We start from the raw sequence: 13,302 nt of genomic DNA on the forward strand, positions 1-13,302 counted from the left end.
CCTGCCTCCTTCAATGGGTGCCACATACGCGAGCTGTAACTGGTAGCATTGCGCGCGCTCTCTCTTGCTCTCTCTAGTCTCTATTTGTTGTTTGTGGAGTTGAGATGAGAATACTATCCCAACCGAACCAGCTCTCTCCCTCTCTCTAGTCTCTACTGCTTCTCGAGTTGAAATGGGATAATATCCCAACCTAACAAACAAAAGAGTTCGACTTCAACAAGTTTTTAAACTTAAGCCAATATTACACTTGTTTTGAAACTCTCTGCCTCTCACCTTCTCTCTCTCTCTCTCTCTCTCTCTCTCTCTCTCTCTCTCTCTCGCTGTTGAGTTGAGACGGGAATATTCTCAAAGAATAAAAAGGAGTTGAAATGGGAATGCCAACAAGCAAACGAGATCGACTTGAACAAGTTTTTAAACTAGCCAGTAGCCATCATACACATGTTTCCAAAGTCTCTTTCCTCTCTCTTTCTCACCACCTTAAAAGGCACTCAACCAATTTGAATCTAAAATCACAGCAAACCCCACCACCATCATCACCACCACCAACTGCAACTGCAACAACAACAAAAATGGCTCCAGAAATCCAAACCCAATTCCCTATAAAAACAGTGGTGGTCCTAGTCCAAGAAAACCGCTCGTTCGACCACATGCTCGGGTGGATGAAATCCCTCAACCCGGAAATCAATGGTGTTACCGGATCTGAATATAACCTCCTCTCCACATCCGACCCGAACTCGACCCGAATCACATTCGCCAAGCACTCCCTCTACGTCGACCAGGACCCGGGCCACTCCGTCCAAGCCATGTACGAGCAGGTATATTTAGAATATGGTATAGGATAGTCTAGAGGTGGGCATCTTGTTGTCGTGTGTCATCTCGTGCTCGTGTTAGAATTCTCTCAACCCTAACTCGATCTGTTTAGTTTTTTGTGTTATCGAGTCATATTTGTATTTTGTGTCAGAAATAGTTGACCCTAACTCGCTAACTTCGTGTCGTGTCTGTGTCGGAAATTCCCACCCCTTGATTTTGTCCACTTATAGTTTGCCAGGCATCTTGCCTTTTTCCACTTCTCACTTTTGGGTTTAGAGTGGCATTTGTGAATCATGATTGTCGAGAAGTTAGGGTGCCAACCTAATTTGGGATGCATCCTCCTGGTTGCGGTGCCTTCGTTTGCTCTGGTTCCTTCTAAACTTTATAATTATACCATGAAAGGTTAAAATTTTCCCTTCGCTGTTAAAAAAAAAACGACCAGGTATTCGGCCAGCCATGGAGCTCCGAATCTGCCACCAAAAAACTCGAACCAACAATGTCCGGGTTCGCCCAGAACGCTGAGAGAACAGAGACGGGCATGTCTACTACGGTGATGAACGGGTTCGACCCGGACGCCGTGCCCATCTACAAGGAGCTGGTGGCTGAGTACGCCGTGTGCGACAGGTGGTAATTTTTTTCATCAAGAAAGAAGAATTTTATTAACTCGAGTAGATATTACAATACAATTATAGCTAATATATAGTACGTGCATGCATGCAAACAGGTGGTTCGCGGCGGTGCCGGCGTCGACGCAGCCGAACAGGTTGTTTGTGCACTCGGCGACGTCGCACGGGGCTACGAGCAATGATACTCTGAAGTTGATAGAAGGGTTTCCACAGAAGACGATATTCGAGTCGTTGGATGAGAGTGGGTTTAGCTTCGGGATATACTATCAGTACCCTCCTGCCACCCTGTTCTATAGGTAAATTCTTGACTCTGACAATTAATGATTCAGATTCTGTGAAGATTAGTGTTTAAAACAAATCGATCTGCACTAGTGACACCATTTTTAAAAGGTCAAAGATTACGCGGCGTCTCTCTGGTTCAAACCCAGAAAGTCATTCAATAAGAATTGTACTGTAATAAAAATTTTCCAATTAGAAATACTTAATTTGCAAACTTCTTTGCGTATTTCATGAACATTGGGACATTTTTCTGCACATTAACACTTCTCTAGAGGCAGTCAATCATTGATTATTTTTATAGCACTAGTGGATATTGAGTTATTAGTCAGCAAATACGAATAAGATCAAGTACGTTTCTATGCTCAAAGTCTTCCAAAGGGAGCCTACGAACACGCAAGAGCAGATGTTACACGAGGCTAAGGAAAAAGAAAAAAGGGAGAAGGCAATTCACCAAGAGTAGTGATTCTAGAGAAAGATTTCCCCAATGAAAGCAGTCTTGCACGAAGAATACTTTCCTGGCTCCGTCCCAGTGGTTATCGCGTGCAGATGGTCTCGAGAGGTTGAGAGGAGTTGAACACGGGACTTCCATATCCATAGATGAGGTATATATTTTGTCAATTCGATCTGCCCATTGGGTTGTGTTTGGTATTGCCTTGAGTTGTTGTGGCTGTATGAGTCACCCAAAAAGGGGTAAATCTAGCTCAACAAGTTACTTCCATGGTTTGTTAACATTCCTTTTAAGTCGTTCAACAACTTCACTTTCATTGTGGTACACGTGATTTGCTTTTTGTTCACAAAGCAAGCGGTTGGTGTTGATTCAGAGGGGGTAAGTACGCACTTGCCTTTTCTAGCTAGCTCAATTCTCGGGTTCAAGACTCCGTAACCGCTTGGTGGTTTCGTACTCGTAGCATGCGGTGAGACCTTAGCTTCGGCCCAACATAGGTGCGGGAGGTCCCTTGCAAAATGGCACCGTGATGCTGTTGACAATACTTCCCGACAGATGTGTGAAATATCGTATCTTTAATTACGTGATTGCTTCCACTTATTTAATAAAACAAAATTTTGTTTTTGTTCACAGGAACCTTAGGAAACTGAAGTACTTAAAGAACTTCCACCAGTTTGATATAGAATTCAAGAATCACTGCAAAGAGGGGAAGCTACCAAACTACGTTGTTGTTGAGCAAAGGTTCTGGGACTTGAAAATCCTACCAGGTAACGACGACCACCCTTCTCATGATGTGTACGAGGGCCAGAAATTCGTCAAGGAAGTTTACGAGGCACTGAGATCGAGTCCCCAGTGGAACGAAATGCTGTTCATCATCATGTACGACGAGCATGGCGGGTTTTTCGATCATGTGCCAACGCCTGTTGCCGGAGTTCCAAGTCCCGATGGCATCGTGGGCCCCGAGCCATATAACTTTCAGTTTGACCGGCTCGGTGTTAGGGTTCCGGTCATCATGATTTCTCCATGGATTGAGCGCGGAACAGGTATATATGCATCGCACTACAAAAGCATATTCCTCTAAATACACTTTTTCTGCCACGAAATATATACTACACATTCACCAAAACTTCCCCCACAAGATTCCACTTTCAAAATTATTCAAAAACTTTACTTTTCCGCTTTGGCTTTTTGCTTTTATTTTACCACTTTGTCATCTAACATGGACACCTGTAACCCACTTCCTATAGAGGAGTCAAATGTACAACATAAGGACACTACATTCACTTTCATAGGCCCGGGAGTGAATTACCTTACACAATCCTATTTTTACTAATGGACGGCCATGATCTACGCTGGTAATATTAATACAGCGCCCCCCGACAACGAACAAAATGTTACTGCTCCGACCAATGTTTTAGTTCTTCAGGAAGAAAAGGAAATTGTTGTAAATCTTTTGTAGTCGTACAACATTGCTTTTTGGGAAATTTCAATAACTATAGAAATATGTGTAGCAGTACTTCAAGGATATTTCACTGACCAAGGAAAACTGTATTCGATCATGAAAAATGCAGTGTTGCATGGGCCTTCAGGACCGTATCCGACGTCAGAGTTTGAGCATTCTTCCCTTCCGGCCACCGTTAAAAAGATTTTTGATCTGAAAGAGTTCTTGACAAAGCGAGACGCATGGGCAGGTACTTTTGAAGGTGTTCTCAGCCGAAGTAGCCCGAGAACAGATTGTCCAGGTAAATCCACATAGCCTTGGCCTCATGCGTATCGCTTCATGTTTGGTATGTTCCAAAGCAGCCAAGGAGAACCAATTAGTAAAGATTGATCACACTTGACTTCAACGTTTTACAGAGATTCGAAATTTCGACTTGTTTATCTTTTCAAGTTAATCAATCTCAACCGAACTTCAATCGCACCAATCATGACTGTATACGGATTAAGACTTATCGCTTCAAGTTTGAGCCAAATGTATAAACTAACAAGTTTCATTTGCTTTGGGACTGTTGAGATAATTTCTTTTGGGCCTTGGTGTTCTGCATTTTTCAGTTACATTACCGGAACCGGTGAAGCTAAGAGAGGCTGAAGCAAAAGAAGATGCTAAATTGACTGAGTTCCAACAAGAACTTGTGCAAATGACAGCAACATTATGTGGAGACCATAAGAAGGATATTTACCCTCACAAACTAGTCGAGAATATGACCGTAGGCCAGGCCGTTGAATATGTTCACAATGCGTTCAAGGAATTCTTGAATGAGTGCGAGAAAGCGAGCAAAAGTGGCGTGGATGAATCCCACATTTGTGTCCCAGGAGATCTAGTACCACCCGAGCCAGCAGCAGAAAAATTGAAGAAATCATTTGCTTCTTTGTTCTTTTCCTGTATTTCCTGTGGTAACAATTGATAAACTTCGTGATTCACATTTGTTTGCACACACAAGAAGTTCGGTCTGTCAAGATTTGCGTATCCAGATATGAGATACTCCAACCTAAGTCTGTTTGCATGATATGATCTTGCTTTTGTTTCTAGGTTTAGATCCTTATGTAATTCGATATCCAGTAATTCACGTATCGTTTTCGCATCAATACAACTGTTTCTGCTTGGGTTCGCATGAACTGAACGGGCATAAGAAAGCAACTGTTCTATACTACCGCACTACAGTACATTCCAGAAAAAATTTGTTCTGTTTTTGTTTGAACTGCCGAAAACTTCATCTCAGAATAGATTTGATCGCCCAACTACAAGCGACACAATCAAGCAAAGTGCAAGAAATAAATATTACCTCCATCAAAAGGAAAGGAAGCCTGTGTTTCGGAGTAGAGTGGAGTGGAATTGACTTAGCCAACATATGCATAAACTGGTTCGGACACTTTGAGTTATCAAAAAAAAAAAGTACTACCGCGTCCCTTACTACGCAAGGAATTTCTGACCCCCGGAAAAAAAAAAATCGATAATGATCACGCAGATTCAATACCTTCTGTCCCCCGAAATAGACAAGCACAGGTCTAATTAGCCCAACACTTCTTAGAAGATAAAAGATCTCTCAGTTGTCCTTTTTTCTCAATGACTCTGTCCGAGCCAGCTTACACCCACCTTGACTGTTCCTAGGAACCAATTCCACCGTCAACTAGCAGCCATTAAGCTGTTAACATACTGACCTTTTTCTCTAGAGTTCCTTTCGTGTATAGCCAGAGCACAACCATGACTAGGGTTGCAAACGAGCCGAGCCGAGCTTTGCGGTGTTCAAGCTTGTTTATTAAGTTTTTAACGAACATGAGCTCGAGCTCGAGCTCAGTGAAAACTTAGCGAGTCGAGCTCGAGCTTGTTCACGAGCCTTAACGAACCAACGAAAAATGTATATATATCCTCGCATAAGCCTAATACAACCAAAAATATTTTGATTGTGAAGGTATATATCTTTCATTTTCCTATAGAGAGGAGGTGTACTAGCGTGCGTGTGCTCTCGCTTCCCTTGGTTGACTAGAAAGTGAAAACGGAAAAAACAAATTATGAAATAACAATAAAAATCCTAAACGTAAGTATATATACCCCAGTTCGCGAGTCGACTCGAGCTGAGCTTATCCTAGCTCGAGCTCAGCTCGTTTACAAAACGAGTTGAAAAAATCGGCTCGAGCTCGTTCGTTTAACTTCCGAGCCGAGCTTGAACGAGCCACTAACGAGCCGAGCGCAAGCGGCTCGGTTCGTTTGCAGCCCTAACCATGACTCAGTTGAACTAATCCTAGATGATAAATGCAAACAAATAGACCCTATACACACCAAATGTTTCATTTCACAAAAATCAGAAGAAAAGCCAATCCGGGCTTCATCAGTTCATGGATGTTAATCAGGATTCAGGACCACATCACTATGTATAAATTGATATGTAACAGGCGGTATATGTCACCAAGAATGGTGGGTGGTACCTCTCCTGATCTTCCTCCGGAACGGCCTGCATGCCTCAATGCTGAGGTCAACCGCGGCAGCAAGAGCCATAAAGATGGCGGCATCCTCCACGCATGTCACGTGTCGCATCGCCAGCTGTACCAATGGCTTGCTCTTCTTCCTTCCTTCACCTTGCACTCTACAGCTCATCACAAATCCGCCAACCACCGGACTCAAAGCCGCAAAGTCTCCGCTGCTCTGCGGGCTTGGCAGTGGGCTTGCTGCTTTGTGGGCACGTCGCTCCGTGTCTATGTAAAACTCGCCACCCTTTTCAGCGTTGAGGAAGATCTCCGACATTAGAAGCTCCCCTCCCTCTGGCAATTCAGAAAGGAGATGAAAGCGGCAGCAAATGGAGTCTCTGACGCCACGTTCGCGCCACGCCTCGAGCTTCCCCCAGGGCTGCCAGCTGTCAGGCCCGCAAGAATCTGGCCGGACAATCAACCAAGATCCTGGGTTAGACCGGGCAACCCAATCGCAACCCGTTGATGGAACGAAGGGAGTTGTTATGAAGGCTGCTGCAACAGCGGAGCCGGAGAGGTCGTGTATTTTCACCTTCCATCCTTTCCTTTCCCTTCTTTCAGTCTCTTGGTTAGCATTATGAAAAGAACTTGGCCAGTAAGTGTTCAATTGGTCAACCTGAGATGCCCTGAAAATTTATTATTACAGCAATTTCAGAAAAAACAATTTCAGGGTAACTAGCAGTGCAATATGAGAAAAAATCCATAGGCACCGGATGGAGTTTTGAATTTTCATTATTTGATGTAGCCAGCATAAAGGACAAATAGGTAATTTAAAGGATTTCTTTGGATTTATGGTTTTGAAACAAATGGATTTGGCCTCACTTATTCAAGAAGTAAAACCTTCAATTCGATTCTGTATTGTAGGTCTATGCTTAAACAACAAACTTAACAGCTTTAGATTGAAGGATTTGAACCAACTTCGTGACTGTGGTCATTTGAAACCCCTTTACAAATGATCCCAATTGGAGCTCAAATCTTTTCACAACTGATCCTAACAAAATGTAATCATTACTGTCCCCATAATATCCTCAAGTTTCAAATTACCAAATCTACGTCTAAAAGTAAACCTGCCCACAATTATTTGAAGTTCAACCTCCAATCCCTTCATTTCAAAACCACTCTTCGAATGGATCCTATATATTCTCCGACATCAACTTCTACTGCTTTCCATTATTCATGTAAAACCCGATGATCGTTACCAATAAGAATGGAAAGTACTAAACAACAGTAGGATGCAGCATGAAAATAAATATCCAGAGATTGGATCACCTGTCCTGACTAAACTTGCAACTGAAGATAGGCTGCTTGATGGTGCCTTGAAGCTGAACTATCTGAGGGCTCAACTTGGTCTCATCCGCAAACTGGAAAACATATCTGGGATCCGGGTCCAACTTAACCTGCAAATGAAGCTCTGCTCCGGACTTCCCTCCTTCCTCTTTGCTCTTTCCAATCCCTATCCACCCATTGAAGAGAATCACTGGCTTGCCTTCGCCCCATTCAGGCCCCACTTCTAACCTAAACGTTCCAATCTGCTGCCTTTTGCCGCCAACACCACAGTGGGACCCCTTCCACCCTGCAAAAACAACAATCTCCAGAAAAGCATGAGGAGCTGAGAAACATCCAGGTGTCAACAGTGCTTTCAAATTAGATTCTTCGAGATAAAAGCTTGATGCAATGCTCTGAAAATCTGGTGAAGCTTCTGGAGAGGATACTAAGGGAATTGAAGTTGTTTGCGCGGGAAAACCACGAAGACGGATTTCACATGAACACGGAGTGGAAGAATATTGTGTTCCAGGAACTCTTAACCCTAGTGAACCAATTGATAACCTGATAAAAGCCTTAGGATCCATTTGCGTGTCACAAGTCGTCCCCCATTGATCAATAGCTTTTTACCTTGAACGACCCAACAAGCCTGTCAACATTCGTAGGCAACCAAACATCAGGGTAGTTCAAATCTTAGCGCGTAAAATAGCAATAGGGTTAACAAGAAGTGCAATGTGAATTTCTTTTTATATATTATGATTCAGAAACTGTTGGACAGTAATTAGTTACATACAAAAGTCGGTACCATACATGGGGCAAGTAATACTGCTCCTGTGGTATACTTTTACATGCATATAGAGGTCATACACACACTCTATACAAAGGGTGACAATTCTTATAGTAAATCTCTAATCGGATATAAACTGATTGCTAATGTCAACCAGCAATTCAACTATCGGGTGTCAGTGATCTATGCTGGAAAAAAGTATCAGAATTATAATCACCAATTGACAGTCTATACTTCCTTAAGCCACCATCGGCTCATAGCAGAACTTGACAATCTGCATGCTATGATGTCACGTACAGCCCTGGTTGGTCAGAGGAGAAAATCGAGTGCACACATTTCAGAAATCCCCTTGGTGGATTTGGAAGAAAAACTGGTCAGAAAACTGCGTTGTTGGGTGCAATAGTAGTTTGGTGATAGAACTTGAGAAATTGGGCTAAGCCTGAAAACAGGCACTTTGGGGAAAAAATTCTGAATGCTGTTGCTGTCTCAGTGAAACAAATTCATTTCACATACACTCTCAACTCTTAACACTCCCAGTGATCTACTTGCTTGTTAACAACTTCAATTTTCAACTCCAATGTCAGCACATAACCACATAGCATTCTATTATTTGTAGCCTAACCTACAAACTAACTAAAAGGGTGCGTATGTGGCTGATTAATGACATTTTAATCCAAGATTAGACCCCCATACATGCACAAGGATAAGGAAAAAAACTGGAATTTTAAGCATACAAACCAAAACTGTCATTACTTTCATATGGATCTGATGATAAGTTGTAAAATTATCATCTAAAAAGTACAATATTTGAATCGATGCAACAGGCTAGATGGTAATTGGTAAGACAGCTAAAGCTTTGACAACTACAGCAAAGATCGAGGAATAACACGAGAGAACCTTGCAGGGTGCAAGCAAGACTACTCCAAGATCAGCTTCAATTTCTTACCCATTGGGTGATTGATTTGTTTCTCTTTTATTTTCCTATTTTTGCTCAAAAAATACATGTCAAAGGAATACTTGGAGACGAAAAATATGCTTCTTTCCTTCTTCCTTTTGATTCCCACAGAACCCACAAGAAAAGAAATAGCCTGAAAATCAGTAAGAGAGGAAGTCCCTTGGCCTTTTTCTAAGGCATATTCTTTCCCTTTCCTCCATTATTTGCTAGAATCAAATGAAGCCAAAAGGGGTACATGAAATTTGGTAAAAGAGCTAGTGTTGCTCCACCAATACGCTTAGAGTCTTGTCTAAACATTGTCGGTCTTTGCCATTTCAAAATCAGACTTTCCCCAATTGGAATTAAGGTTAAACCCCAAGGTGTCTGGATAAGTGGAGTTGAGTTTTGTTCACCCTCCACTTAAGAGGGTGAACATTACCCTCCTTCCTATTGGCTGAAATGGTGTGGATCCCACCACAAAGTGATGTCATGTTTACCAAAAAGTGTATTATATGGTACGCATGACATCACTTTATAGTGGGATCCACACCATTTTAACCAATAAGAGGGAGGGTAATGTTCACCATCTTTTAAGGAGGGTGAACAAATTGCACTTGGGTAAGTGGGCATGAGAAAACTAATAATGGTTTGTCCTCCATGAGGTCACATGTTCGAACCCCATGGAGACCAAACATTCCAAACTTTGGGGCCACTGGAGGCTTTGTCCGGTCGTTACTTTAGGGCTCTGGAATTAGTCAAGGTACGTGCAAGCTGGCCCCAACATCCTGCTATCGGAAAATAAAAATGGAATTAAGGTTACAATTCACGGCGGTTGTGTCTATTTCACTATTTCTAGCACTACCAGGTTATTGAGAACCCAATAAGTTCCTCAATCATCTTGAATCATGACAGCTTTAAAGTTTACTCTAGCAATTCTGCAAAAAAAATTGAAGTCAATGATCAATACTTAAATTAGTCTGCTGGTTAGTTTCACATTTGGGTGGTTCCCATTTCTCTTGACCTAAAAAAAACTGCAAACATTAAATCATCAACAGAGTTTAAAAAACCAAAACGTGAAAACCCATAAATTCCAGTAAAACCTGAACTCAAACGATGTAATTACTTGCCCAAACATACCAAAAATAAACAGATGAAACAAGTCAAACCCATTAATTATAACTAAAATACAACTAATACAATGACAAGGATATGGTAATAAGCATATAAATAGGCATGAGAACAAACACACACCTTTATTATGAATCTTTCTCAGCCTTCAAAGCCCCGGCAAAGCTACTTTTGAAGCAAAATCCATGGAAAATCTCCTTCACTTTCCAATTCAAACAGTGGAAACAAATTCCCCAGAGAAATTCATTCAGGGGACACCCATGACTACTCTCTCTCTCTCTCTCTCTCTCAATAATGGCAATGATCAAGTATAGGGTTTTTTTTTTTTTTTTAATTGAATGAAGCAAACCCCTCCTAGAATATCAGGCAAGACTGTTGCACGCATCACGAGAAAGGCAAACTATGTGCATAATACAACAATATATTTTCATGCATCCATTTGGTAAGGGTCTGAACCTGGGAGGCTTGGTAATGCTTTGCATTATTTGAGAAGTCAAGAAGAAACCAAATAGACGGAGAAAGTAAAGGAATATTTTCTTTTAATCAAACAAACAAACATCAAGAAAGGGTATCTTTCTGTATATGTAGAGAGAGAGAGAGAGAGAGAAGAGAAGTCTGGAGTATCAACAAAAAAAAGGGAAGTGAAATGCGATGAAAAAAAGGAGAGCGATGACGGCAGGGGGAGGATACATGGACTGGACCATCTAGTTTACCCATTAGTTGGTATTTTTAGATGATCCAAACTGTTCATATTTTAGAACTCGTTGAGAACATTTATCATGTCAAAAATTATGTTGATTGGGTAACCGATTATACAATTTTGGAATGCATTTGTCTTGAAATAAATGAGTTAAATTGGTGTTCTAATTTTGTTATGTTCTAAGACAAATATGTTCCAAAATAATATCAAATGATATCCAATCAATCTAATTTCCGGCTGTGATATATCTTCATATTGAGTTGTAAATATGAACAGTTTTGATCATTAAAGTGAGAGCAAAAAGACCCATAGACGGACAAATTGTACGATCCAGTTCATTTTCACGGGCCGTAGAAAAAATCATCAAATAATACTTCACGAAAACAATGACTTACAAATAATAATCTTTTCAACATGAATTTCAAAAAAAGATTAACAATTTACTAAATATCAATTAATTCTTTTAATTTAGAAAAATATTTAAATTTATTCTTGTAACAAATGTATTATTTTTAAGTCTTCCTCGCCAACCACCCGTCACTGTGCATGGTATAATATACATGTAATGCCGAATAAGTTACGATTTTAATTCACATTTCAAAGTCTGAATATAAATTTATGAATATTAAAATACTTTTGTTTAATGGAACTACGAACTTTACACATTATCCACCATCCGAAGAGCTATGGTTAGCATTTCAAAAAATAAACTACTCCTATATGTAGCTAAAATAGACATATATATGGAGAAGAAATACATGTATATACGCAAAGGTCGCTAAATTGGATACAGCTGTAAACAACGCTGAGGAGAGAGAGAGAGATAGAGAGAGAGAGATAGAGAGAGAGAGAGAGAGAGAGTCGTTTTCAGAGGCGCACATGGTGGGGACGACTTGCAAAAAAGGTTCAGGTAAGCTGAGAGAATCACAAATGAGGAAGGAGGAGTCTGATCAAAAAAACAAAAACAAAACAAATAAGGAAGTAGGAGAAACACGAAGGGAAAAAAAAAAAAAAAAACTTTTGGAGTACTTGTCATTGTGTTCGGTTTGAGGCACAGTTCTCTTGAACTTAATTTAAATTTGAAAATTTTGTTTTTATTTGAATTTTTTCGCATTTGTTAATTTTGCGTTAAATTTTTGTAGGTTATTGATTCGTCTTAGAAATCGGAAAAATAAATTTTTTTTTTTTACTTTTACTTAAGTATTTTGAGAAATAACCACTTTTTTCAATGCCTTGCCGCTACGGGGTGGTGCTCCAAACTCTTATTTATCATACATTTGCGTGAGCTCTACATACTTTGTTGTAAAGAGCACACAAATGTGTGGTGGAGAAAGAGTTTGAGCCAAGACACCACGTGGCGGTACCGCAGAGCACTGAATAATTTTTTCCCCAAGTCTTACAAGTCTAATAACCCCACTGAGTCGCCAGTGGTCAAAGGCCTAACCCGTAGAGATTTTCTCACTCCTAAAATTTTGAGTTCGAAATTTTAAGGTGCTATCAATTTCTTCTCACTCCTAAGATTTTGAGTTCAAAATTTCTCAGGTGCTATCAATTTCTTTGGCCAGCCCATACGTGGGTGGTGGAATTCAGCTCATATGATTAATCGAGATATTCGTAAATTGACCCTGATTTCCGAGTTAGTATTAAAAAATGCAGTAAATCTTAGAGGTCAAATTGGTCGCAGCACACGAGAGACACGGACAACCAACTCGGCATGTGGGAGGAGCGGCGCATTTGGGTTGGGTCCCAGTTTTAAAACTACTCCAGCTTCCCACTGGCGGAGTCGTGAAACAACTCGGAGGGCGCAACCGTAGAAGAAATTTTGATTCGGTGATTTTTCGAGACTGAATTTAGTAATTTGAGTTTTTAATAGAACGGTTTTGATAAATTAAAAACATTAATATTGAGTGTTATTGCTATCGTATCAATTGACTACACGTGATATCTTTATCATACTGATCACTTACCATAATTTAGCATGCTCAAAAATGAAAATCATTCTACTTTCTATTTATGGTTGGACTATGTTTGATTTTCTCGATATATCCATAAAATTACACGAACTATACTTTAAATAAAAAATTTGGGTGGAGCCGGATCCCTTTTAGCTCCACAATAGCTCCACCATCGTAGCGAGATTTTCTACAATGCTCCCTAGTGGTATGAGAGCATCACGCACCCACTAAATATGAACCCTTAGATTGAAAATTAAGTAAATCACAGTCAATAAATCAAGATTATATTTTGGGCAAAAACAATATTATAGGAAAGGGAATACAAAAGTAAGATGCCAAACAAATTAATATATGCTTAATATTAACTTGTTTATTGGACGGACAATATTAGTAATCAGAGAAAGATCCAATG

At 40.4% G+C, this 13,302-nt stretch overlaps 2 protein-coding genes and 1 long non-coding RNA gene across 3 annotated transcripts; 2 read left to right on the plus strand and 1 right to left on the minus strand.

Annotated features, from left to right (window-relative positions):
- The first annotated feature begins 325 nt into the window (after window positions 1-325).
- Window positions 326-4,794, plus strand: LOC131319522 (non-specific phospholipase C4-like). The gene is made up of 6 exons (XM_058349805.1): window positions 326-815; window positions 1,253-1,434; window positions 1,535-1,732; window positions 2,794-3,203; window positions 3,732-3,902; window positions 4,213-4,794. The coding sequence occupies exons 1-6, from the start codon at window positions 369-371 to the stop codon at window positions 4,563-4,565; spliced, it is 1,761 nt and encodes a 586-aa protein (XP_058205788.1). The 5' UTR covers window positions 326-368; the 3' UTR covers window positions 4,566-4,794.
- A 437-nt stretch (window positions 4,795-5,231) lies between these two features.
- On the plus strand, window positions 5,232-6,520 carry LOC131319525 (uncharacterized). The gene is made up of 2 exons (XR_009197988.1): window positions 5,232-5,371; window positions 5,890-6,520. It is a non-coding gene; the product is annotated as an uncharacterized LOC131319525 (long non-coding RNA).
- Window positions 5,923-10,922, minus strand: LOC131319523 (uncharacterized). The gene is made up of 3 exons (XM_058349806.1): window positions 10,359-10,922; window positions 7,393-8,035; window positions 5,923-6,749 (listed from the first exon to the last, which is right to left on the minus strand). The coding sequence occupies exons 2-3, from the start codon at window positions 7,971-7,973 to the stop codon at window positions 6,062-6,064; spliced, it is 1,269 nt and encodes a 422-aa protein (XP_058205789.1). The 5' UTR covers window positions 7,974-8,035; window positions 10,359-10,922; the 3' UTR covers window positions 5,923-6,061.
- Between the last annotated feature and the right edge of the window lie 2,380 nt (window positions 10,923-13,302).

Source organism: Rhododendron vialii, chromosome 3a, assembly GCF_030253575.1.
Source record: "Rhododendron vialii isolate Sample 1 chromosome 3a, ASM3025357v1".
Taxonomy (NCBI): domain Eukaryota; kingdom Viridiplantae; phylum Streptophyta; class Magnoliopsida; order Ericales; family Ericaceae; genus Rhododendron; species Rhododendron vialii.